Source organism: Gasterosteus aculeatus, chromosome 18, assembly GCF_964276395.1.
Source record: "Gasterosteus aculeatus chromosome 18, fGasAcu3.hap1.1, whole genome shotgun sequence".
NCBI lineage: Eukaryota > Metazoa > Chordata > Actinopteri > Perciformes > Gasterosteidae > Gasterosteus > Gasterosteus aculeatus.
Window position 1 is genome coordinate 11,219,719 of NC_135706.1, and position 26,635 is coordinate 11,246,353.

Consider the following 26,635-nt stretch of genomic DNA (forward strand, 5'->3'; position numbering starts at 1 on the left):
GTCTATTGGACTAGAGGGCAGGTATTGTAACACAACCAATAGATTTGCCCCGAGCCAAATGGGGCACTGGAGCCTGTATCGTCCCGCCAGAACAAACTTTACAGAGCACCAAACTTTCCTCCACATCTTGTCTCCTGGCAGCGCAAAAGCCTTTGGAAGACCCGGGAAGGGCCTCAAGCTGCGGCCTTTTCCTCCAATTGAAAGTTTTGACCTTGCTGTCCAAGTTGCTGACTTTTCGACCTCCGCACAAGTGCGCGCTCCCCCCCCCCCCCCCCCCCCCCCGTCGTCACGGACCAGATTGCGTGCCGTGAATACCTGGAGCGTGGGGTTCACTCGTGGAGCGACAGGCGCGCCGGCAGCGCGCACACGAGGAGGGCGGCAGCTGCTGTGCAAAGCTTCTTGTTATGAGCCCGCGATATACTTTCACATACCGAACCATCAGTGAGCATGGGCACGAGAGGCGGCCGCGCTCACGGAGGTGACACAGATATGGGTGTAACTGATGTGCGAATGTGTCTCGTGTGTGTGTGTGTGTGTGTGTGTTTATAATACAAATACCGTAGCGATGTGCAGCGCACTTGGATGCGTGGGATTCTTCGTGAGGCATGCTCTGCATGCGCACACGGGGCATGTTTAGTTCGTGCATTGCCGTGCTGTCTGCATTTAGCTCCTGGGACGCGCGGCTGACACAACGTTATCGTACGCACGCCGCTCCACCAGTAAAAGTGGGATTGTGTGTCCGTAGGTGTTTTTGCAACACACCCTCCCCCCACGTGCTGCGGCAGCTCGCGATAAGGCCCGGGGCGAGGCCCGCGTAACACGAGTCGAACAGCGCTGATGGAGATGAGGCGGACGCAGCGGCGGGAGGACGTCCACTCTGCCACTTCGGCTCCTCTGCCGAAAAGGAAGCCTGCGAGTAAACAATAAGGGATGCTTCCTCGCCACACAGACCCAGTATAATGGCGGCTGTGATAAGAGCGATAACAACCTCTCTGACATGCTGCTCTATTCTGGGAGGAGGAGGAGGAGGGAGGAGGGGGGGTTCTGTAAAAACAGGATATGCCCCTTTGTTTTGGTTGGTGTTGGTTGTTGTGCGTGCGTGCGTGCGAGCTTCCTCGGTGACAGTGATGGGCTGTGTCATGCGGTCGCATTTCTTGCCGCACATTTTTTTCTACCCGGTCTTGCCTGCGGATTGGTATGTGGGTCAGGGGGTCGCGAGGGTCGAGCCAGGGGTTACAGCTGGCGCTCTCCGTGCCAACGCAGTAATACCAGGAAAGTCCTCATGGGACAACGTCACGATCATTATGGGGCCGCAGCGTTATTGGTTGATCAGTTAATCTCTATTTTTTTAGTACCTTTAGGACCGAACGTAAGCCTCAAAGACCATCTTAGGTTACAGTAAAAACGGTTTAATTTGCATGCTTCACCGCAAGTTTAGTTGCCATGAAACTTTGGGACCCAGATGTTTTTCGGCAAATTGCCAGATAGTGTTGATGATCTTGTCAAGTTAATGGCTCAATTTACGCTCAGTTCAAAGGGAATCGTCTCTCTGAAGCATGCGATGTCTTTGCCAGTTTGAAAAACGGTCCACTGCCGGCTCCAGCTGTCAACTTCTGCATCTGTCCTCGGTTAGATTATATAAAGCCTCATTGAGCTTGAGGAATGTATTAGAGACATTAGTTTAATGGGACCTTTGCTTATGGTACTTATGTACAAGTGTCCTCACGGGGCGAATTGCTTTCTGGTTTCGGTTTCTCAATGTCATGGACTGTGGAAGTGGTCAGTGGGACGTCCCCCGGGGATGTTCAACAGGGTTTTCAGGCCTTGAATACAGCAATTACTAAGTAAATATCACGCGTCATTGACGAAGACTTGCAAGAAACTAGCAGTTGAGACCTTGCCATGTTCACAAAGTTGAATAAATCAAGTGAGAGGTCGGGTTGTTTTCTCATAGATCACATTTGCTTTTGTGCCCAAAGGACTCGCCGTCTGATGGCCTTTTTACAGGTCATTTTTTACAGGTCATTTTTGAACAGTTGTGTGTGAAAAAACAACAACAACACCATGAGCTTGGTTCTTGGTTGGTTTAAGTTTTTCAACTTTCAGTTCAGAAATCACTTTGGATACTTAGTTTCCTCCCATTTTGAGGTTTATGTAGAGTTTTATTATGTGTTTTTATCATCATGGCACATACATTCTCTCCCTTTTTAGACCTCCTCCCTGTTCTTTTGTCTCTCTGTGTGCGTAGAGTTATCTGTGGAGGAGGGGGGGGGGTGAGCCGCTCCACCGTCCTCTAATGCACTCTGGTGCACTAATCCCTCCCTCTCGCTTTAACTCACACTGGCGGCATTGAAAGGATTTGTTTTTCTAGGTTCCCCTCATCTCGCTCCTTCCATCGCCGATCTCAGGTTACAGCCACTCTGTGTTTTCCTGTCAGCTTTGTAAAAAATACAAATTCCCAGCTGAGACTTTGGGCTGGACCGGGAGACACAGCTGGTGGCCCCAAACCCCAAAGTGTTGCCCCGCTTCTCCTCAGCTGACACTAAAATTATAAACTGCCACAGACTTTTTAAAAAACTTTTATTTGAGGTGCAGAATCTGACTTCAAGTGCTTTTTTTTAAAGTGTGACTCACGAACACGCTTTGGCTGCAGAATTTGCCGGCTGCACCCACCTGATCACCATATTTTATCACTGTAGAGATATTGGGGATATTTTAATACAAACAAAACAGTACATGCCAAATGTCTGTACTTGTTTATGGTCGTACTGCAAAAACCTCAGGGAAGCAGAGCATAAGGACAATGAAATAATGACACATTAAGGCTTTACCTTGGCACTTAAAGATGATATAAACACACACTTAGAGGAGGATGTTTCCTGTGATGAACTGCTTGCCCCTGCGACGTCCTTTCTGGCCACAATGGATCCTGCCCACAGCACTTAGTAGTCTGGCTCGGTCTCTGCGTCATTTTTGTCCCGTCTCGCCAGCTCTGTTGTTGAAATTAGGGAGAAGAAGCCCTCCACACATAAAGTGCATGAGCCTCTAGCGCATAAAACACTTTTACATAACAAATAAGGGTTCCAGCATTATTTATACGTCCAAGGAGCCACCTAAAAGATTCAAAACATGAGAATGGCAACTAATCACTATTTGCAATGTAAATATAAGGTGGAGGAACGTCTACCTGAGCAGAGAATAAAATCTCTCTCTCTCTCTGTGTGTGTTGGAATAAGAGCTTCTACGTGCTTTGTTCAACTTTGTGAGTTGAGTATTTGTTGGGGGGGGTGTTGCTCATGGCCGCGCCCGCCAGTCACCGCTGAAAGCACCTTCCCGGCCCCGCGGCGTCAAGCACGAACCCTCCAGGTAAGAGCGCTTGTTAAGTTAAACCAGGAAATAGATTTGTCACGCGGTTCGGCGAGAGAGAGAGAGTCACTTGGAGTCGTGTTTGACTCAATTAATCTTGTTGTTCCGTCCGACCCGGAATTCTTTCAGTCAGTTAATGTTGTGCTTTCATTTAAAAAAATCCTCCAGACTGTGCCCGCTTATAACAAGGCCTTCACTTCTTGAAATGTCATGCCACGCTGCAAGCGTCTCCGTGTTATGAAAGTCACAGTGATGTCACCTCTTCTTCTGTTCGATAACAGCCTGGAAAGTCCCCTGTGCGTGACTGTCCGAGCTCATTTAGGAAGTGGGTTAACTGAGGTTTCTTATCAAGAAGAGATGCCACGTTCCTCTTTCTAATGCAAACACAGGCAGGCAGGCAATGATTAGTGCTTCTTTACACCGTAGGAGAAGGTATTTGACCACGTTGCTGATGCACTTTAAAGAGAATCGTATCTTCGTGTTCACAATGCAGGGATGAACAACAGTACCGGCATTACAAGACGGGAGGAATCTCCTGGTGTTAATCAGTGATGCTATCAGAAAACGGACTACTGGATTGCTTCGTTTAACCGACTGCGTGTGTGTGTGTGTTTGTGTGTGTGCACGCACGCCAGCAGCTGGATGCCATTACTCGTGTGTGCGTGCGCCGCGCTCGGCTCCCCTTTTGGCCTTTTGTAAGTGTCTGTGGAGCCAAAGGCTGTTTGCCTGTGCACGACTGAGCAACCAGAGGTTTAATGTTCTCCACACGAAACGAAGACCGTGCCAAGATGGACAAGCTCCCCATCACTCAGTATGATGACAGTCATGCCCTTTTTTTTCCTTTTTTTTTTTTAATAAGGCCTGGCTTACACCACATTTGTTTTGGCGTAATTTTGATTCGAAATGAATGCTCTGTTAGTCAGCTGTCACGTTGTCTTTTTTTAGAAACTTAAGTTCCAAAGACGATGATCAGTTCCCGATAACACCCCCCCTCTCCCTCTCCCTCGTGACCCTGGGAAAGTCTTCGTAGTAGACCTGCAGGGTTTGAGACTCTCAGCTGCTTTAAATCAACATTGAAGCCTTTTCTCTCTCCGGCTGCCTCCAATGGACCATTTACAATATATTTTATTCCTCAAACTGCACCGTGACTTTTATTCTATTTTTATCTTGGTTGTCATTTGAAGTTATTTGGTCCAATGGGATGTTGTCAGTCTCCTCTCTGATGCTGCTCCATATGACAATCAGAACGTCAGTGGGCGGTGGAGTAACGTCCACCTGAGCAGGCGTCGGCGTCGTCACGGAAGCGCAGCATCCGGCATCCGGTGGTATCAACGGATTTGCTGAGAACCTTTTTTGAATTCGGCCCATTTAACGTCACGCGGCGTGGAAGCGGCACGTAGCGCTCTCCTGTTGGACATGGCGATGATACAGAACCAAAGCGGAGGACATTCAGTTCCTCGAATGTGCCGAGAAAAACAAAGACCATACTGTGCAGAAGACCTGAACCGGTGGTGAAACCGATGCGTGCGTGACAATGTTCGTTATCTCTCTCTCTGTGTGAAGTGGATCCGCTTGTGTGCAGCGAATAATGCGGTGCGTGTTTATTTCCAGCTTACAAGAATATCCCTTCAAATACCTAAAACCACAACGTTATCAACACCAGCCAGTGTCTGACACGAGGTTTACGCGTCTGTCAAGTTGTGGGAAAGTGTCTAACGGGAACAGCCAGTCACACTCTAAATGTGACATATGACAACAAACCCGGCGTGAAAGAACACGTCTGTGGAGTTGTTATGGTCCCGGTTAAGAAAAGACCAATATGAGGCTTCAGTTGATCTGTATTTGGTAGTTGTCGAGGTGTGTTAAGTTATGATAAATGCCCTTTACGTGTCTTATTTTCAAATAGTTTATCGCTATTTTTTTCATGTTGTATATCACGAAAAACGATATATACCTGTCCCTGGTTCGGTTGACCTGGACAGCCTATACTTTAGATGCAGTATCAGGGGGGAGACAGTCACACTCGTTCACCGTTCAGCAAATCCCATTAAGAGCGGGAGAATCCAGAAGTCGTCTCCCCCGGAGGACAGTCTCGTCTGAAACAAACCAGAGCCTGTGATGTGCTGTTTTGATTTTATCAGGCAGCTCACGGCAAATGTCTCACAGATCACCCCGCGGAAATGTTCACAGCAATTTGGCCTTTTTTAGAAAAGTCTCAGACGGAGCGACAGATCAGTTTCAGACTACTGAAGCCGAGTTGTCTAAATATCACATGTTTTTCAGCTGTTAGTATTTTTAACATGCTCATCGAAGCCTTTAATCTTCTTTAAAGTCACAGCAAACATTAAAGATGAAGGTACGGGGGAAGAAATGAGGCACCTCACAATCATAATCATTCATGTTCCTTCCATTCTTATTCCTTAGAAATAAACACAATTGTGTAATAACAGGATACAAGGAAGTTTGAAGGCCGTTAGCAAGAAACAAAATGGCCGCTCCAACCGACTGCCTGCGAATGAATGCGAGCGAGAGGCCGGCGAGGGAACGAGACGCAGGTGGACGAGGCCGGTCGATGAGGGGTGGAGCGGTGTGTTGATGGGTGGAGCGGTCAGGGCGATGGAGAAAGATGCAGCATCTCACCAACTGGATCCCGTCAGCAGTGACTGATCTCATCTCCCGTCCACAGAATCAATTCATGCAATCGAGTTAGTTTTTTACATAATCGTTAGCCACCATTAAATGGATCTCAGCGCTGAATACGCTCGATGTGACTGTCTGTCTGAAACAAGTTTTACTGCCCCTCAAGTGCCGACTTTTAATCAGCACGTGACTGTTTCCTTCCCTTCACTCGGCGGCAGAGAAAGCAAGTTAAATGTAACTACAGTGAAGAGAACCTGTATTGTTGCACCTGTTGGCACAATCCTGCTCAACAAGATCAGTGAGCACCGATGTGTCATATTGCCCAAAGTTTTAAACCTCATTTACATGTCCGGTGCAGCCGGTTATGTTTGTTGACAGAAAAACAACCGAACGTCACGCAAAGTTGTGTCACAAAACTGCCTGACGTCAGGGCCCGAAGGTGTTATTATCGCATCAACAAAGTATTTCCAAGAAATAATTAGTTTAACTACAGACTTGTTGATAGCTTTGTTGTTAATGTGTTCATTGTCTGAATAACAAAAGCCGCGCACAGAAGACATTCACAGTCCCCGTCTGGCATAAAACAGGATCCCGTAACACTGGTGTCTCGTAGCTTGTCGTTGGGATTCGCTGCCATGTCAGAGTGCCGGGTCCAGGTCACGGGGGGGGGTGGAACTGATGTGGGAGCCATTGTCTGGGGGTCTGTGGAGGTGGTGTAGATTTCCCTATTGCTGATACTGCTGATTGAGATGGAAAATCAGCATCGCAGCTCTTACGGGTGTTGAAGTGTTTGCTGAATTCATGACAAAAGACGTGACAAATGGTGGATGAAGTTATAAAAAAAAGCATCTGGCTGCATGACTTGAGTCCATCTTGAGTTTCACTGAACATCACTTGGTCTTATCTGTAGTTACCTCAGTGTGCAACCACAGCAGTGGACATGTGTTGGCATTACACGCTAAATTACTCGTGGACACATAGCAGGGCCTTTGTTATTTTTTGCCATTGGCTAATTAATTGATTTCACTTTGGTTCAAGCTCTATGAGTGAAATCTATTATTAGATACGGCTTGAGTTTGTTTTACAAACCACACAAATCATCCATCAGTTACAGTTTTCTCTGCAATGAAAAAAAGATTAGCACCCAAAAAATCTTGGTGAAACATGCCAGTATTGTGTCCTATATAATACAATCAGCTGAAGGACTATTTATTTCATGCATATTGAACACAGGTTCTGCCAAGTTGCAATTGTGCTTTATTTGCTTCCCTGCAATATACATACTTACAAAACATACAAAATCTAAGGCAAAATCCATTTATGCTCACGTTTAATTTATGCCATGACTTGCATTTCTGCAACTTTCTCTTGGCTGAATCCTCTTTAATATTTACACTCTATGTGTCCATGACAAAGGTGTGAAATGCATGTTAAGTAAATGATTTATAGATTCTCAAGGATCATTTTTGTTCGTACAGCGACACTATTCCCTGCCCGTGTGGCAGTATGTAAAGCCACTCTTAGCAATACAGTGAAATGAGCGTTGAAAGGACTTGCTCGGGAAATCTGGCAGCGATCCGACTATCTGTCTCCAATAGGCAAGAATTGCCGCTCATTTCCTGTAATTTCTCCTTTTCTGTGCGCCAACAGCAGGCCGCATACACCAAAGCAATCCCAAAACCCCAAAGAAGACAGAGAGTCTTCTTCCTCAGTTCCCAAATCATAATAAAGTCCTCTGCCCGAGTTAAGAAACACACAACCAGAAATAAGTTGCTGAACTCTCTGAACTCACCACACCCCCCCCCCCCCCCCCCCGTTTTATTTAGATGGCAGATTCTTCATCATCTATATAAATCCGAGCCTCCCATTGAGTGTTTCGAGATCAGATACAAGCAGCCACTCATGCTCTCCCTCAAGTGTCCTCATGAACCACATTGTTTCCAGCTTATTCCCCCTGCTCCCTGCGGCCGCGCATGGGCCAAAAGTTCCCCTCAAAGGCCTGTCCTACCGGGCTTGTTTGGGGACATCTGCTGCCATGTCCAAATATTGTTTTTGGCTGAGCCATCGCTGGCGCTGCTGCGGGAGAATAGAGCAGGGAACTATTTATACCTCAGCGGGATAGACTGTGTTAACATACAAAACAATGCCTCTATCCCCCCGGTCTTCCAGCTGCAAAGAAGGACAGCGACCGCTGCAGAGGGCAAAAGAAAAAAACAGCAAAGCTCGCTGCTGGTTTTCAGCGGGTGAGCTGGTGGAAATAACACTATGTATGGGTGACCTTTAAACTCCACTTAGTTAATTCTGTCCCAAGAAAAGTTTGTTTTTACACAAAAGTAGCTGGTCAATTTCAGGATATATGTCACGTTTCATTTTGGCACTATGTTGATACTGAGATTTCTATAATGTCACTGCAGTTTGAAACTAGGCCCATTTTTCAAGACGCTGGATAAATACATGAAATTAATCGTTTTACCTTCAATGAAACAATAAACCACATTGCTCTATAAACACTGATAAAACAGACCATTTGGTCTTTTTCTACAAATCCAACGGGACCTGAAATCTCTTTTCATATCTGAATATTGCACTTAACAAGTAGAGTGGCCAATTTATTTTTCAACAGATTTCTTAAGCCTATCTTTCATGCGCAGACTTTCGATTTTTCAGGGCATTCAGAGGAAATTATACGTGGGCTGAGTAATTGAAACAAAAACAGTAGAAGGAAAAGGATCTGTGTTTCAAGGGAAGACATAATGACTGCTCACGTTGTTTTCCTTTCACATCACATTACAGTATTAATAGAGTTTTTCTATTCCAGGCGGTGGCGGTGGAGAATTATACGGTAAGAAATAACAATCAAGTAGTCAATCAACTTAGAAAAAAACAGATAAAACATTAAGATGATCACAAATAAATAAATGCAGAAATGTATAATGACATTTTGGGTCTATTTAATGCCTTCATTGTTTGTCTTGCACCCTGGACGTCTCTCTATAAAGACTCCTTATAATAACCCTGAACCGTGAATGTCCCAGTCGTGCTCCAGGCTTGAGATTTATTCAAATACTTACCGAGCACCCGCAGAAAAAACAAACATTTTTAGTATTTAACTATTTTTTTCCTCCTCATTGTTTGTTGGGGTCAGGTTTTATGATATCATTATGGCTATTATATCATTTTTTCACCTATAAACACAGGACACAATATCAGCTCCTCCTTACTGGGAGAACTGAATGCATTTCATTCAACTGTTTCCACTGGGTAAGTATTACTCACCATATGTTCCTGTGTAAAGCGCCCCATGAATAAACCAATAGAGATAGAATAAATTAAACCAAAACTCAAACCTTACGTTTTATGGACTTCACTTATTCATACATACCCCAAATAACAAAATACAATAGTATCCTACTACCAAAGTACTGTATTCTTTAAATATTGTTGTGCCGTCATACAGCTGTGCCTTTGTTCATCGTTCATCCTTTATTTTCTTTGCATATGTCTGCCTCATCACTCCTCTGTTCTTACCCAACTTGTTACATGCAACACGTGTACCTGACACGCACGCCATGGTGTAACCGAGTCATTAGGTAAACTGATACTGGAAGCATGGTGTCTGGACGCATTCATAATTCTTTGCAGTGTCAACAAACACGATCATACCAGTTTGACAATCATCCAGCGGGCAGATTGCCATAAACAAATTTTTCCTGGTAAGGAACAGAAGAGATTAGCTTCAAACATCAAGGACAAAAGAGGGGCTCTTTCAGATAGCATCAAAGAGCGTGGATCGCTATTCAAATTCTGCATCAGTAAAAGAGGAACGTGTGTTTGGGCACGAGTTACGAGGCCAATGGAGACGTGATTACCATAGAAAGTGTGTATTTGAATACTCAGTGTAAGGCTTATGTTGACCAAATGTCCAAACAGTCTTCATTTGCTGTTCCTTTACAGGAACAGAACAATTTAAGTATGGTTGTCCGATTAACAATTATTCTATTCATATACATGTAGTCCTAAAATTCTGTTTAGTAGGCCTACTCAATGGCAATTTTGGCAATTCTGAATATACACAATCTGCACACTGCATTGTGTGGCACAAAACATTTTATTACTTATTATCACATCTCCCTCTTATCCACGAGAGGCAGAGACAACTAGTTGTGTTTATTCACAAGAGTCGTTTTGACCGCGTGCTGCAGCCCTTTTACCCCCCATCTGTCTTAAATTACACAGCGGCCCCCACAATATAAATACCCACTTATCATCCTCCTGTGATACGGGCCTGAGATGACGAAGACAACGGCGGACAACCACTGCGCCGCGTCCCCCCCTGGAGGCACGTCTCCGCTCAAGGGTAGCATTTATCTTTTATTACCCAAAGGGACGGATTGGCGACTCCCCGCCCTTATGTGGCGGGCGGGGTGTTCATAAAACGAGGGCCTGCGGTTGTCAAGTGAAGGCAGCGTGGCTCAGCCTGAGCGGAGCCAGGTAGCCGATGGGGCCCGCTAGCAATTTGACAGAGGCTGTCCTCCGAGACGCCAGGACTCATGGCTGGGTTTCATCTTCGCTAGCTGTGTGGCAGCCAACGTTAGCTCCATGTAGCTCTCTCGCGTCACCGAGTCTCAAAAAACTCATTTTTGTTAATACCAAACAAATTTGGACAATCGCTCAAGTTGGAGCAGAAATGTTGCTAGTGTCGCTCTGACCTTGCAGGGCAAATATAACAGTCACCCCCAAAACGCAGGTAGGAGTTTGCACGGCAGCCAGTTGTGAAAACATCGGTCCGCCGAGCAGGGAGGCTCATCTACGAAGGAAGCCGTGCGTTTCCCCGGAGACGTTTGTTGGCTGCAGCTGCGCCTACGTGTTTTGACCCAACGCGCCGCTAAAGTGCTACACCTGACATGTGTGCCCCGTCGGAGCGGCAGGACCTATTCTCTGTGGACGGGAAGTTCGTTTCCTCATGGAGCCACACATTGAATTGAATTTGTTAATCGCCTCACCCACCCAAAAAAAAGGTTTCCTTTTGCTGTTCTTTGTGCTTTTCTTGGCTGCATTGGAAAATATTGTTACGCTCATAAAACTTTCTTTCTGTTTAAAGTCCAAAACCTGGCCACATGTGATAACTAAGTGCAGCTCAGTAGGCGTAGACAATTAGAGGAGATTGATTATTTATCCCAGCCACAATGGACGTTACTGACGCTCTCCCTGCAGGATGATGGGCCTGCCTTGACCTTTTACCTACTACGAAACGCATGAAGCTTGTAGAAGGTGATAATTAAAATGTCATCACTTTGTGGGATCCCATGAGGCTGTTCTGGGTAATTATAAGCCAGAACTACGTGTTAGTCCACAGGTGGATCACAAAAGAAATGGGGAAAAGTGAAACAACTGAAATAAAGGACTAGATTTAGTTAAAGCCACAACATATACAAACTCGACACGAGAGAAGCCTGTGTAACCGACAAATATTACAAAAATTCGTCTTTCCTCGTTGGCGACACAGTCCCACTCAATGCGTTGCCCGGACAGTTGGACCCCGAAGGGTTAATTGGTGTCGCTCCCAGGCATGAGAGGCAGAAGTAAACAAAACGAGCCGGGGACTGGAGCTTCTCCGCCTGCTGAAGTCGGGGCGTGACCCTTGAGATAGGCCCCGGCTATCATGAGGGCGTCTCTCTGAGTGACTGGCCAGGAGAACAGAGAGTCCTTTGTCAGGGCTGTGTGCGAAAAAGTGCTGAGGCAAGCAGGCCCTCACCCCTAACCCCTCCTCCCCCACTTTATTTTTTTCTCTTTCTCCCTCACACACACACACACACACACACACACACACACACACACACACACACACACTTGTCTGTATTTACCAGCAGTCCCAGGGGACGAGGCTTTCACTTCAGCTGGTGGGAGGCGAACACAGAGCTGGTTTTGTGGTTGAGGGCTGTGTATGCTGGCGATGCATTCTGGGATGCATCGTTAAGCTTTAATATAATCTGCAGCAAAAGAGTTGGCATTCAAGTCAACTTTGAGAGAATCACTTATGACAAAAAAGTCTGGTCTTCAACTCTAAACCAGGACGAAGATCAACACAGCTGGTTTCGTGCACAACAAACTGGTCCGCCGGCAATTTTCACGATCAAGTTCTGCCAAAAGCACACCAGGAATCCTATTATTTCTTTTGACTGTCGGGCAAAATCAGGATTTTTCACATAAATAAAAAATTCCCAATAGGTTGACATATGGAGGAAGACACGATAACATCTTATCACCTCCATTATGTGGCGAATTCTAAGGACGCCTGGGCGTGCATAACAGTATGACATCGTTCTTTGAAGCAATTTGGCAATCCCAAATTATAATATATTATAAGACAACTTTTCCTATGCGAATCAAGGGCTCTCATTTAACTTGAGCGCCTGTTTTTAGATACAGTGACTCTCAAATACCTTAAGAAAGCCTCAGCGCTCCATAAAGCACAACTCGGTGCAATATGTTAATCTTGATGATTAGGCTTTGAAAACATGGATTTTCTTTCCCTCAGGCTGAGTGTTTCTGCACTCCCCCACGCGGCACACTTACACTCCTTCAACCCGCCTCCCTGCTGCCGTCCGAGCAGCTGCCGGGAGCAGATTGCTTTGGTGACAGAGGAGTGAATCGCAGTGTAACTCAGGTTGCACCTTTCCACCAGAGGTCACGGCGTGAAAAAAGTGATGTGCTGACAAACGTCATTTCATCCGGGGGCCCATGAGATGCTTCTATTGCTCATGCTGAACTCACTTTTTCGGGGCTTTAATTGGGTTCAAATCACTGCTGATAAATCATATAAGTGGTTTTAATTCAAAAGTCACGAAGTTGGGAGTCGCACTGGTTCCCTCGCCAGAGGACCGTTGGGATTTTCCCCCTCGGATTAAAGACTTTTTCAGAAGATAACTACCCTGGGACACACACGTATACGATTAAGCTTTTATTCAGGAAGATAATGTTGAGATAATGTTTTAACCGTGAATGCAATCGGCAGAATTAAAAAGCTAACGTTGGCCCGTGAACAAGCTGCGGCATTGTCACATGAGCGTGAGTACACACGGCGAGGACAGGAGGCCTGGTTGGTGTCATGATTTGATAGTCAAATCTTTCGACCTGATAGCAACGCCTATTCTAACAGGTAAAAGCTTGGTGCCCACTGATGTGTGTCTACCACAGAGCTTTTTTCTTTCAGGCAGGGAACCAGAAGCCTAAAACAATTCAGTTTCAGACGAGTGTGCAAAAAGGCCGACACATTTCCGGGGGTTTTAGGCTCAATCGCAGCCGTGCACGGACAGCAGGGAGCGTCTCCTGTGCTTGACAAAAAGAAGACTGTGAGACATCGTAAACAATGTTTAATGTTGTCTTTATTGCCGGTTCAACATCCCCTCCGATGCTCTGTGATGTTCGTTTCGTTGTCAATGGTTACGTTTGTATTGAAATGGGCGACGCAGCTGGCCGTGCTTCAGGGCGTGCGTAGCTTTTTACTTTAATGTATATTATATATATATATATATGTATTTATACCATGCCACAGTATCTAAAGACCGTTCACTATGTGGGAGCTTTCTGTTATTTAAACTCAACTGTGTAGATCAGGGGTCTCAAACTCGCGGCCCACGGGCCAATTGCGGCCCTCGGGACCATATTTTGTGGCCCCATCCTTAATATGAAAGTGTAATGTTAGTGCGGCCCGCAAGTTTTATACTGTAACCCCACTGTCATCTGCTGTGTGTGATGTTCTGGTTTCCTACTGTGTGCTTGTCCAGTGAACGTGGCATGCATGTGACTGACATGGGGGGCGGGTCGTGTGTGTCGGCCGAGGTGCAGAGAGCAGGAGGGTGAAATTCAGTTTCCTGCCCTCTTTCGCGCAGGTGATCATGTGACTAACCGTTAGCATCGCTCGTTTAATAAAGTTTTCCTTTACGACTCACACTAACAACACATGAAGCATCTGACGTCACCGACGAGCGTCTCCGTCCATTACTACGCAGCTTCGATTCACGTAACTTCACGTTTGGCTATAAAGGAATTCCACGGTCACATGACCTTAGGTCTCCCCCGCTGAGTTAAAGGAGGACTAGTGTTGTAGTCTCATTCGGACCGATCCCCCAGGGTGGGGTTCAATGACTGCTTTTGAAAGTGAGTGTTAAGTTGTGTTATTGTCGACCATGCCGTTCGGACGCTAGTCTGGCCCGCGTTCGGTTGAAGTGGGCTGCATCTGGCCCGCAGCTGATTTGAGTTTGAGACCCCTGGTGTAGATGCTTCAGGGTTTCGTTCAGTAAATGAAATGAAGCACAAGCCATTTACATTTTCCATGAAGTTTTAATGAAAAAAACAAAACAGCCATGTACCCATTCAACAACAGAACAAAAAAATGTAAGAGAAATGTAAGATTTTTCGAGTCAAGCTCTTATGTACAGCATATTGCACTAGAAAAAGAACAAACGTCCCCGTCCTCCTTCGTTCCCTCCGTCGCTTCATTTGGACACAGAGCGGTCCCAAAGATAACACAGCCAGTGCTTCAACAAAAACTGCTACATTTGGACTGGGTCTCACTTCATTAGGACACGTGAATGTGAAATCCTTGAGACCACTCTGAACGTAAAGAAAGAAATGTGAAGACAACACCGACTCCAGAGTCTGAATCGGGCGCCACTGTTCAGTTCATGTGTTGAAAGAGATATCAAGGTTTTCACTCCATTAAATTACATTCAAACCTTTACGATACCATTTTTTGAGGAATGTTGTACATGCATTTTTACCTCCATTTACATATATTGAAAAAAGCCCTTGAACTGAGAGTGACACAGCAGACTTGGCGATATCCCAAATTTAAAAAAAAATCCCACAACATTGGAAAAAAAAGCAATCGTAGCAAAAAAGTTGCGCTGTTGTAGTTCGTTCTCCGTCTTCTTATAAAAAGATGTGGAAAATCTTAGCCCGAAATGTTTTATAAAGATAGCGACGACGGCCGTGTCAAATTCATGTCAAATGTATAAAATAAAAAAAAATAAAAAAACACCAAATCACAGCACTTGACAGTTAAGATGCACTCGTTCTTGGATATTCAAAAATGAAAAATAAAAAAAACTGATTTGATATTAAAGACACTGAAGGTTGAACGAATAACGAATGTTCCACCCGAGTCGGCGCTGCGGCGGCGGGTTGGTGACGACGGGACCCGTCTCACGCACAAATAACACCGGGGCACCGCGGCGGCTCGCTCCTCCTTCCAATGTAAACCCGCAGCCCTTCTAGATTGTAGATAATAAAGCACAAAGACCCAGACGAGACCGGGCCCATCCAGCATATCACAGATCTTAAGAGTTTCTAGAGGGAGGGGGGGTGTTGGGGGGGGGGGTCCCAGGAGTAGAAAGAAAACAGTATACAGGAGAAGAAAAAAATAAAACAGTGCACATTGATTGCAAACAGTCGTTTCTGATATTAGAAAGGGTGAAACTCGCCGTTGGGTGCTGAGAGATGTCAAAGGTCGAGCCTGTGCCTCGTGAAACAGATGCTTTTTTTTGTGTGTGTGTGTGTGTGTGTGTGTGTGTGTGTGTGTGTGTAGTTGTTGTTGTTTGTATCAAGGCACCACGCACACGGCGTACTGTTTGTGCCGACTCCACCGTAGCGGAGCGTGCTGTTCCCCCCACGGAGCCCGAGCGGAACGGGAGCTCGGCGGCCAAGTCGACTTTGGCCAATAATCATAACGCCGCGTGTCGACGGCGACGTGGCAGGTCTGTCACTCACGAAGGCACGTTTTCGTTTTCGTTTTTTTTCTTTCTTTTTTGTACATTTGATTGTCTGCTGTTCACGTGAGCCGTGAAGACTCACAGCCGCCCGTCCCTGTGAGAACGCACGAGGCACGGGGCTTCAGTCCAGCCTCCCGACACGCAGGCACCAAGCACACCAACTGAATGCGCATCAACAACAGGGAGAAAGGGACTGTACACACTGAGATCGCATCTATACAGTAGCACTGAGCAAATATACAGAAAATAAATTAGAATAAATTACCTAAAGAGGAACAAAACCAAAGGAATCTTGTTCTGGAAGGGGACAGGGAGTAGTTAAACGTGACACTGGATGACGACATAGACCGGAGAGGGGGGAGGGGGAGGGGGGGGGGTCTGTCTGAATTGGCTCAGCGTTCAGTGTTTGCAGGAAACAAAACGTTGTCGTGACGGAAATAAAAGGAAAGCCCGTCGATGTTGATGTTTGAGTGACTGAGCTGTGGAAAACTTTAAAAACGCCCGATGACACTTCTCTGCTTGAGCGGCGGCGTCTACGGACATTCGAGTCACCGTTCAAAGGCGGATTATTTGCAATCACAGCTCAGAATGAGCGTTGGGGAACGAACGCGGGTCTTAACTACTCCCCGAAGAAAACGGAAGAGAAAGAAACAAAAACAATCAGTGTCTTCAAAAGTTCATATCGTGAATCTACAACAGACTGAAATAACACATCGGATCAGGAAGTTATTCCTTTATAAACCTTCAATTGAGAGACGTTTGAGAACGTAGCGGCTGTCTGAACCTTCTCACCCAGATGTGTGTGTGTGTGTGTGTGTTAGTAAAGATGTTTGCACAGGAGCTGTTCTCACTAAATCCTCCGTGAAGCTGAATACACCGCCGGCAGTTTGGTGAAAGAAAGCACTTCGAACGAAAGGGGGGACACGTAAATGTGTCAGCACATGGGGATTGAATCAGTGCTGGAGACATTCTCGCCGGGCGTGAAATGACATTAAAAATGCATCTCGGTAACTTCAACCCCAAACGTTTGCTCGGGGGAGTCTTTCACAGAGCCGTATTTTGGGACGTACATCGGTTTTGATCGCAAAATCCGACAGACCCCTAAGATTCGGATTCCTTCCACTGGGTTGAATATTGCTCTCCCCTTAAAAAACGCCGACGGGCGGCACCCTCTCCCGCGGTCGGGCCGCGCAACGCAGCAAAGGGCGAGATTTCGATTGTCGATCCGGCCAGAGACAGAAAGCCTGGAGAAGCTTCAGAATACGACAGGCGTTTGTGAGCTCTGTGATTGTTTCATTTTCACTTCCCTGATCGTGATCCCGCGGCGGAGATTCGCTTGTGCTCATTTGGTTTGAAAACGACTGCAGATTTTGGAAACAGTAAGCACGCACTCCTAAATACACATGTTCATAAATCCAGTAAGTAATCACGACTACGTCAGGTATTGAAGTCACTCGATCCGAATATCCTCGGTACACCTACATTCAAGCATACGTGTTGGGGTTTGTTTGTTTTTTGCCCTTTTGATCGACAGGATCTGAATCGACACGTCGGATCTTTAGGCCCCTTCCTAACGACATCGCGGGTAGTGCTGGAGATGTAGGGGCCGATGGATGAGACAGCTGGATATAAACTACAGTGGAAGCTGGTAAAACATCTGGACTGACCCGACACCAGCGCGTAGCGCCGCCACAATGTCGTGGCAACCACTTTCAAATTGGCCGGTGTGGAACGTTAAAGGAAAGGTACGGGGGCTTATTGTTCTTTTTTGTTTACTGAGAATAAATTAGAAACGGGCCTCGAGTCCTCGAGGTCTGAAGTCAGTGACTTTAGCACAGTCCGCGTCCACGTCCACAGTTTGTCGCCCCAAAGAAAGAAAGAAGGCTAATCTTAAAATGAATCTCTATATTTTATGATTTCCTTGACGCAAAAGTACTGTGGCAGGAGAGAATAAGGCATTCCCCCGGACTGATGGAGGTCCTTCAATACCAAACGAAAAAGAGCAGTTTACTGTACAAAATAGGTAATCTTACAAATATTTCGAAAATATCTCTTCAATCGCAATGGCTTCTTCTTGGAGACGCGGAGAAAGAAAAAAAAGAACCCCAAAAAGTAAACCAAAAAAATTGTAATCAGCCTCCGTCCAGCGGGGACCGGTGTTTTCTTCATCTCGTCTTTCGAGGATCGACTAGAAAACAAAATCCAAAACCCGTGTTCCATCTTACAGTGCCATCTTAAATGTCTGGTCCCTTGTCCCTGTGGAACAAGTGGCTGAGGCGAGGGGCCCGGCAGGAAGCCCCTTCATCTGTGCTCTCCTCGCAGCCGGGGGAAGAGGGCCTCTCTGGGAAACAGGAAGCCAAACAGGGCCATCGTGAGGCGCATCCAGGCGGGCAGGTTTTGTCTCTGATGCCTCATGAACTGCAGAAGGGGAAAAGAAAAAAAGGGAGAAAAAAAGAAGAAACGATCATCAGCTTGTCAGCCTGTCAAATCACTACGACGAACCCCCCCCCCCCCGTGCGCTGTGGTAAAAAGCCCTGCGTGACGAGTCTGGTGGATGTTTCCACAACATTAGCTTGTGTCTAGCCAACATGTCTGTCGCACGCACGTCCGACACAGCGTACAGTGTCAGGATTTGTCAGGGGCTCACATTCCCAGACGGGAGTTCATTGGAACACTTGGTTGTTGTTGGTTTTTTTACACCATAGGATGAAAATTACCGGGCTAAAAGACCCACCCCCACCCCCGGAGCTGCCTCTTATCACCCTAATGTCACTCAACCATCCCGCCTCGGGTTGGGAGGCTTCCCCTCTGATCAGATGTCGCACTGTTGACTTCCTCAAAGGCTTTCAGAGGACGCGCTGCCTATTTCATCACGGCGCTCTCGTAACAAGAGCAGCAAAAATAAAACTGCTAAAACCGCCGTTTGAACGGTTATTTTTTTTCTCTTTTGGGGGGGGCAGCCTACACCCCCCACCACCACCCCGCCCTTATCTCTGATCCTGCACGGCTCCCTCCGGCTCTCTGAGCAGCCAGATATTGCAGCCCGTTGCATAAGCGCTCACTTTACCAACTGTCTGCGGGCTCCCTCCATCAAGGTCTCCAGCAGCCTCGCGATCCGAGCCCCCCCCCAACCTCCCCCGCCACGGGCTATTTGATGCAGAACTGGCAGGCTGAGCTGAAGTGAACCGGCACGGCTAAATGTAACCCTAATTGTTCTTAATTGCTTTAAATTCTACACTGCCGGGCTTGGTTAAACAGTACCGCGGCTTGTTCCACGTGAGGCTGCGCGGGTTGAGGGGGAACGTGCGTATTATTTTGCCTTTTTTTTTTTAATGCACCCCAAACAATAAAGAAAACTAAAAACACGCCTGCCTAATACTAGAATGAATTTGCTTTTTTAATCAAAGCACGAGCCTTTACGTTTGAAGGCCAAAACCACAAATCTACTTCACAACAACAAGCTACTTCTGCTTGGAGGACTCGAGCGAAAACTGTCCAACAACAGCGGCGGACACGATGCAGGAGAAGTGATTGGATATCATAAGTGCTCGTGAGTGATTATTCCCTTTTTCTACAGCAGCGGCACCTGATCCAGGATTTAAAAATAAATAAATAAAAAAAACACCAGCGCAGACGAGCAGACACAAAAGAAAAGTTCCTCTCTTATCTCTCTGTCACAGAGTTGCGCGCACACACCACCAAAACAGACACAAAGGCACACGCACTTAGGCGGCGAGCGGGACGACTGAGGTATTGTGGGTAGCCGTGAGTCAGAGTCTATTTTTAGACGCCGTATAAACAGCCGGCCAAGTCTACCCAGACACAGACGTGCTGCTCACTCCTGTCGGCGACAGTCGCGTCGATCGCACCTGCTCTTCCTCAAATTCTCTCTCGCCGCTTTCTTTGCACTCTTTCCCTCGCTGCCTTTTTCTTTTTTTTTTTTGCACCATTACGCCCAGTTAAGTGCCTCTTCCGCGTATTTGTACTCATTAACTTGAGGTCATGTCGACGTGACTTAAGTGGATCTCTTATCAAACACACAGTGATGCCACATCTGGCCAAAGGGGAACAGAGACGTGTGTGCGGGAACATGTTCGCATGTTTACGATTGCGATCTTTCCATGAACTTTTCCCTCGGTGGGGGGCAGGAGGGGGGGGGGGGGGCATGAAGGTCATACAGTCTCCGTGCTGAAGCGAACCACTGATCCGCTTACCAGCTCGACGTGGTCCTGTTGGAACTTGTCTCCGATCTCCCGGAGCTTACGGCCGATCTGTGCCTCCACGCTCGCCCCGGCCTGCTGCTCCTCGGGCCTCTCCGCCATCCTGCCATCTTCCTCCCCTCTGCCCTCTTCCTCCTGCTCCTCCTCGCCTTCGACGCGCCTCTCTCCCCGGTCCTCCGTGGGCTCGAACTGAGCGGGGAAATGCGAGCGCAATCCAGCGTTGCCTGAAAGGAGAACAGCCAGCTTCTTAAAACTCGCCGTGGTTGTCGGATCTCTAAAAAAAAAATGCAGGGAGGCTTTTGTGTCAAGAGCGACGTTGATCACCAGGCGGAGAGAGATCGCTGATAGCGGCTCAGTTAAAACTACAGAAAACACAGTTTAACACTGAGGTGTCTGACCTGTGAAGTCAAATAAAATTGCTTTCTGAAATGAACAGGTTTTATCAGATATTCTCAGATGGACGAGAGTCCACTAAACCAGAAGGAGGGAGTGTCGGTAGGCGGGAAAACAACTTATTAAATCAACAACGACCTCGGTGAACTTCTTCTTCTCTGTTATGTCACTGGGTTTACTCAGCGCCTCCAGCATGCGCTTCTGCAGTCATGCCACTTGGAGGGGAAACACACTTGTCATGTGTGCAGAATGCCCTGCTATTCCGCCCCACCGAGGACCGCGGCACTTTCAAGAAACGGACAGCGGCCCCGGACTTTTGTGCGAGAGAGGAAATGGCGCGGGGCCAGGTGCACGTCATCCATTAGCGGGGAGATTACCATGTATGACAAGATAACAACTGTCAGTGGTGTTTGTGTGTTGGCGACTTTTAAACCCAGAACAATATGCACGTCTCACACACCGACAGCGAGTCGGCAAACAAACAACATTCTGCTTTAACCTTCGTTCAATTCGATTAGGGAAATGTCACGTTGATTTGATTACAGATGGAAAACTATATTGGATTAAAAGTGATGGTCGTATTAGCGCCGGTATGCGCCTTTATGTATGTATGAACTCAGTGTTGTTGGTTGTTCATTTTTCAAAAATGTTCATTTAAAATCCCCCCCTCAAAAAAAGAAGCTGGCTGGAATACAATTCATTTGTCAGATTTAAGTAGTACGTTTATCTATTACTTGTATGGATGAATGAAAATCTTCTCAGTAAACACACAGTTTGGAAGTATCTTGACGGTTTTGTGGTTACAACTCTTGGAGAACTAAAGCAGCCGCCTCCCGCTCTCACGCGGAAGCTGTTCATCACTCGGCGACCCCGGCGACCCGACGGAGGAAAGCGAACGCCGCAGCGGCGCGCTCCATTGCTAAACACTGCGTGCTTACTGTGAAAGGGTACGCGAGGCTGCAGTTGTAGGATGCAAGGCATGGCGTCGACGTCGTTGTTGTTGTTGTTGTGGCCCTGCGACGTGGGCGCGGCGGCGGCGGTGGCGAGGGCCCGTCCGGCCTGTCCGATGTGTGTGGCGCGGTCGTCGTACTTGAGGTCCCTGAAGGGCATTTCCCAGAGGTGCGAGATGGGCCGCGACATGTCCTCCTCCTCATCATCCATCCGACGGCTCAGCGGTAAAGTCCCTGGAGAAGGAGAAGGGGACACGAGACGGAAACTTTAGCGTGACGTGAAAACGTCTTTTGGAATGTGGTGTGTTAAAAAAAAAGAAAAGAAAAAAAAGGCCATTCACGGAACTGTGTGTGACTCATGTGTGTTTATGCTCTTCAGCTGGCTGGTAATTTGGGTGTGATTCGTTTCTGAGGCCAAACTAAATATGCCAACTATCATCCTGTTATCAGTTGAAACTTTGCCCCCTGGCACAGTGAGGAGGGTCCGGGCCTGCTGCATTAAATGAAAACAAATCATCAGTCACATAGGCAACGGGCTAATGTTGTGTGAGGCAAATGCTGAAAACAAACAAGCGGCGACGGACCGCCTCAGAGGGACACAGACGGATCTGCCAACGTAAACACACCAGACCGTCTCTTTATATTATATTATAGCGATGAGCCAAACGTAAGGAAACACCCTGTGCAGCGGGAGCTCAAACCGTCGCTCCAAATCCGCCACCCACCCTCCGCAGATTTCGGTTATCAAACTGTTTCTGCAAAACTGGACCCCTCCTTCCTCAAAACTAAAAGCTTAATCTGGAACCGTGCGCCACGGAGCGGAGTCACAGAGATTTGCCTCAGCTCAACATTAACACCTGCCCCCCCCCCACACACCTCTATTTAAACCACATAATTACTGGATAGCTGCCTGTCTACAAACTGAATACACACACACACACACACACACAGCAGGCGGATAGAGTGTGAGTGAAACCTCAGTGAAACCAAAGTCCCGGCTCGACTGTCATGTGCCGTTTCGTGAGGGAGATAATGAGTTTCACTCCGTCCTCGTCCGTGAGTGGTCAACACACAATCAACACAAACACTCACACTCGTGGGCCACGCGCCACACTGATGTGAGCGTGGTGTGTTGCATACCTTTTTTTTTGCCACGGGTGCCTTGATTTTTTTTCCACTTCTTTTGCGCCGTGGGTGGACCGGCGTTGGCCGTTCCGAGTTAAAAGTGAATACACTTGGATTGTGTGTTTTGCTGACTGACGCTGATATGTGATTAGTCAATGTCATACCATATGGAGTCAAATGAGGAAACCGCATTTTGAACTGTGGAAAAACCTGCTGTTGTCCAATTATCCAATCTCATTATTATGGCGTAAGATGCGAGTCTTTTTTTGGTAAACAAAAAGAAACAATGATTGACCCTCTACTAAGGGCATTTAATGGCAAAACCGGTCCATTTGGTCAATGCAAGCTAATTAGTTGTGTATTACAGAGACACAAACCAGCACTAACCTGCATTGACGTCGCCTCTAGGGCAAAATTAATAATTAGTCCATTATTCAATGCGGTATACGGGCTCCTCTGCAACTGTACCACAAGTTCAACTACATCAATTATGCACTTGTGTTGTTGGTCGGCAAGCAAGACAAGCCCCGTCTTGACATTTCCACTGGCAGTCAACAGAGGACTGGCATGATTACAATAGTGTCAGACACATAAAAAGAAAAACATAGACAGGGAGACACAGAACGAGACACACACACACACACACACACACACACACACACACACACACTGCTTCACACACTGCCCGGGGCAGCCTGCACAGGGCCGGTCAGAGGCTCAGAGCTGCCGCAGAAAGTGGCTCCCTCTGCTGCGCCATCTGCGCACTGGGCTCTGCTCCATGCACCACTCAGGGTGGGGGTAAACCCAAGGTGAGCCCTGCTGCTAATGTGCGCCACTGCCTCCGCGGCACCGGGGGTCTACTTATCCCGTAGACGTCAATGCACCGGTGACAAGGCTCCGAAAAAGTCACGCACATCGGAAGAAAGGGGAAGAAGCCCGGTAAAAACGACACAATCCAATCCGGAGACCTATGTAACGTTAAACGCGTTGCATCATGGGTGTGTGTGTGTGTGTGTGTGTGTGTGTGTGTGGGCGGGGGGGGGGGGGTGATCATTTTGTTGTTTATGTAAGTTACCGCCGAGATGCAGAAGTGTTCCGTGCGCGGTTCGCCTGCTAACTGCGCACCAAAGGGGCCACGCGTCGCGCGCGGTCCGGAAGGCGACGCAGCGCGTCCTTCCTCCCGCGTCCCTCCGGCGCGGAAACACGCGCAAGTCCGATCGCTCGTCGCCTGTCGACGCAACGTTCACCCAATATCTCCGTCGGACGGCCGCGATACAGTGATGGAAACCCGTCAAAACGGGATGCGCGCGCGCGCGATGCCCGCCACAGCCGGGATGGTGGACTAAAAACGCGTGTTTTTTCTCGCTACCAAAAAAAAGAAAAGAAAAGAAAAATCAGGTAAAAGTTTTGACTATAGGAATCCGCTGATTTATTACACAAACTATCATTCCATAAACGTGTTATAAACATTACGCGCATGGCTGCGGTTCGCCTGCGTTGACACTTTCTCTCGCACTTCGCTTGACAACTCTTCCCCAAAACAAACACGAAATAACAAGAGGCGATGGGTCGCACAAAACACACATTTACGACAAAAAACCACCCGGCGAGCCATCCCACCGTGCGCCGTTGAGCTACAGCGTCTTAATAATCGGTAAATATTAACTAAAAACGGACCAAATTGTATCCCGACAGATCGGTCGCGACATCAGTGGAAGAATCCACGCGCGCGCGGAGCCGACGGATGGAGGCAGTCGCTTCCATCGTTTGTTCACCCCGTCCGCGGAGACGAGATGAAATAATCTCGAAGTGAAGTGAAGGAAACGGGAGACAAATACAACTGTGAAAGGAACAAACAAACAAAACAAAAAAAACACCCCGTTTTCCATATGCCGACGCACCGGGGAGTTCGCGTCGCCCCCGCCTCTGCCCGGGCATGCCCGAGCCGCCCGCACATTTGTTGACAAATCATCCAGAAAACAACGCCGCACACGACGGTGCGGTGGAACCACTTCTTCCTATTTTTTTTTTTAATTTGAGAAAAGGGGAGAAAAACAACAAGGGATATTTTTTAAAGAAAAACAACCGCAAAACTCACCGCCAGCAAACGCGCTTTCCGTTGCGATCGGTGGTATCTTGACAACTTGCGTGGTTTTCCGCGGACTGCGTGGATGTGACTTGTATCCCTCTTTGCATTACAGCCACTCGTACATGTTTGCTGACTCGAGCGGAGGTTGTTTTTTTTTTCTTCTTCCCTGTGTAAAAAAACCCGCTCCGCCCCGATGACGCGGGACCGCCCCTTCTTCATAATGTGGAAGCTGCGCGGGTGTGTTATTGTACCTCGTATTGGCACACGTGTGTATATTTAGTATGCAAAATGTTGATTGGCATTACCTTGATTTTAACAGGGCTGGTAGATGTATTAAACTATGAGCCACCTCATAATGGGTTGATGTAATATTTTACCAAATACATCCACCATTCTCCTTTCGGGTGCCAAATACCTTCGGAATTTCAAACAGCAACATTAAAAGGCGATGGACATTTTAACTGGTTTAATGTTAATGTTGAGCTCTCGCGGTGTTGTTTTTGAGAGGTGAAAAAAAAAATAAACCGTCTATGGCCCTTTATGAAAACGGCCCTCCCTTTGCCACCCAGTGAACCAATCACATTGTTTGTTTTGGTCCCGCCTCCTGCTTCGTGTATATTGACACGTGGAGGGGGGAGAAAAACACAACCGCAGATAAGGCATGTGACTTCTTTGAGCCCCTGCTCAGCTGATTGGGAGCTGCTGCTGGATAGAGTGATTGTACCCACCCAGTTACTGCTGTGGAGGACGAGTTGTGTAGCCTACTGTCATGGCAACAAATAGATAATGAAATATCACGGGCACACATGCACGCCGCTTGCCGAGCAAGATATTCTGTGTTTTTATGTCTAAACATGTTTTATTTAAACATACGACAAAAGATAAGAATGGTTAAAGCGAAAGAATTAGAAGTAATTCGAGCAGCCTACTGTGCTGAATGTGTAGCATGGCCTTACATAGCATAGTATAATATAACATAGCATATATAACACCAACCAGCACCTTATAGCATAAAATAACAAAACGTAACATAGCGCAGTTCATAGATGGCTTGACAACAATGTATTGATAAAAGCATAGAGCCATTTTCAGTTCAGCCCCTGAGGGCCTCCATTGTTCCACATGGTGTCTGATGGATGCACTGTGACAGTCAACTAAACAGCAGCCGCGGCTGGTGACCCTCATTGCATGGTGGGGGGGCACTTTAAACCACAGAAGAAGGAAAAAAAAGTACAGTAAAATCAAGCCTCATCTGCAAAAAAAATGGGTTAAAAAACAGGGGTTAGTGAGTTCAGAGCGGCCGGTCAAGAAGAGTGAGACTGTTTGAGCCATCGCGTGAGTCAGATCTTTCCCAGGGGACATTTTCTAGATGAAAGCAGAGGCTGTTGCTTTTGCGTTGGGTCAGCCTGCACAGGACGCTGGGTGTTTTCACACCGCCGCGCTCCTTCATTGTACAGCTGGTTACGTGTGAAGTGTGATGTTCTCAACTTTTGACAACATTCCCATGCTCAGTTCCCTGGCAGACCAGCAAACAACCCCTGCTCAGCCTTGTTTAAGCTGCCGCCTGATGGCTCCCAACCCCCCATCCACGCCAAGCCCTCCAACTCCCATCCTGCAGCAAGAGGGACCCCACCCAAAATTTGGAACGAGAGATCACATGGTGGTTGTTTTTGCTGAAATTTCCAGCATTACATGCAGAGGAATGAAAAAAAAAATAGCAAAGTTTTTCTGCTATTTTGCTTAATCTCCACACTCTAATAAGCGTTTAAACCCATTTGCATGTTGCATTTACAATGTAGGCTAAAAATAGAAACGTAACCCAAGTGAATAAGAAGAATTGCTTGTATAGATGTTGTTACTTGGTAGCTTCATTTTGACTCAATTGTAGAGTATTCTATCTTTGATGGTATTTGTATTTTGTAGTTGTGGAGGTATTTTATGTTGGCAGAAAGTGGTACTGCTAGTAGTTTTCCATCTATAAGGACACGGCTGTGTAATATGAAAACTTAAATCATTAAACCGCCCTTTAAAGAATAAACAGCTGTATCTAAACATTTTCAAAAACACCAGAATAAAAAC

At 47.0% G+C, this 26,635-nt stretch overlaps 1 protein-coding gene and 1 long non-coding RNA gene across 2 annotated transcripts; one reads left to right on the forward strand and one right to left on the reverse strand.

Moving 5' to 3' along the window:
* Positions 1–14,329: 14,329 nt before the first annotated feature.
* Positions 14,330–25,074, reverse strand: bmf2 (BCL2 modifying factor 2). Its single transcript, XM_040160692.2, has 4 exons — positions 24,566–25,074; positions 21,331–21,576; positions 19,994–20,223; positions 14,330–18,197 (listed from the first exon to the last, which is right to left on the reverse strand). Exons 2-4 carry the CDS (start codon positions 21,551–21,553, stop codon positions 18,081–18,083), a joined length of 570 nt encoding a protein of 189 aa, XP_040016626.2. The 5' UTR covers positions 21,554–21,576; positions 24,566–25,074; the 3' UTR covers positions 14,330–18,080.
* On the forward strand, positions 23,534–26,635 carry LOC144389374 (uncharacterized). Its single transcript, XR_013453370.1, has 2 exons — positions 23,534–23,865; positions 24,163–26,635. It is a non-coding gene; the product is annotated as an uncharacterized LOC144389374 (long non-coding RNA).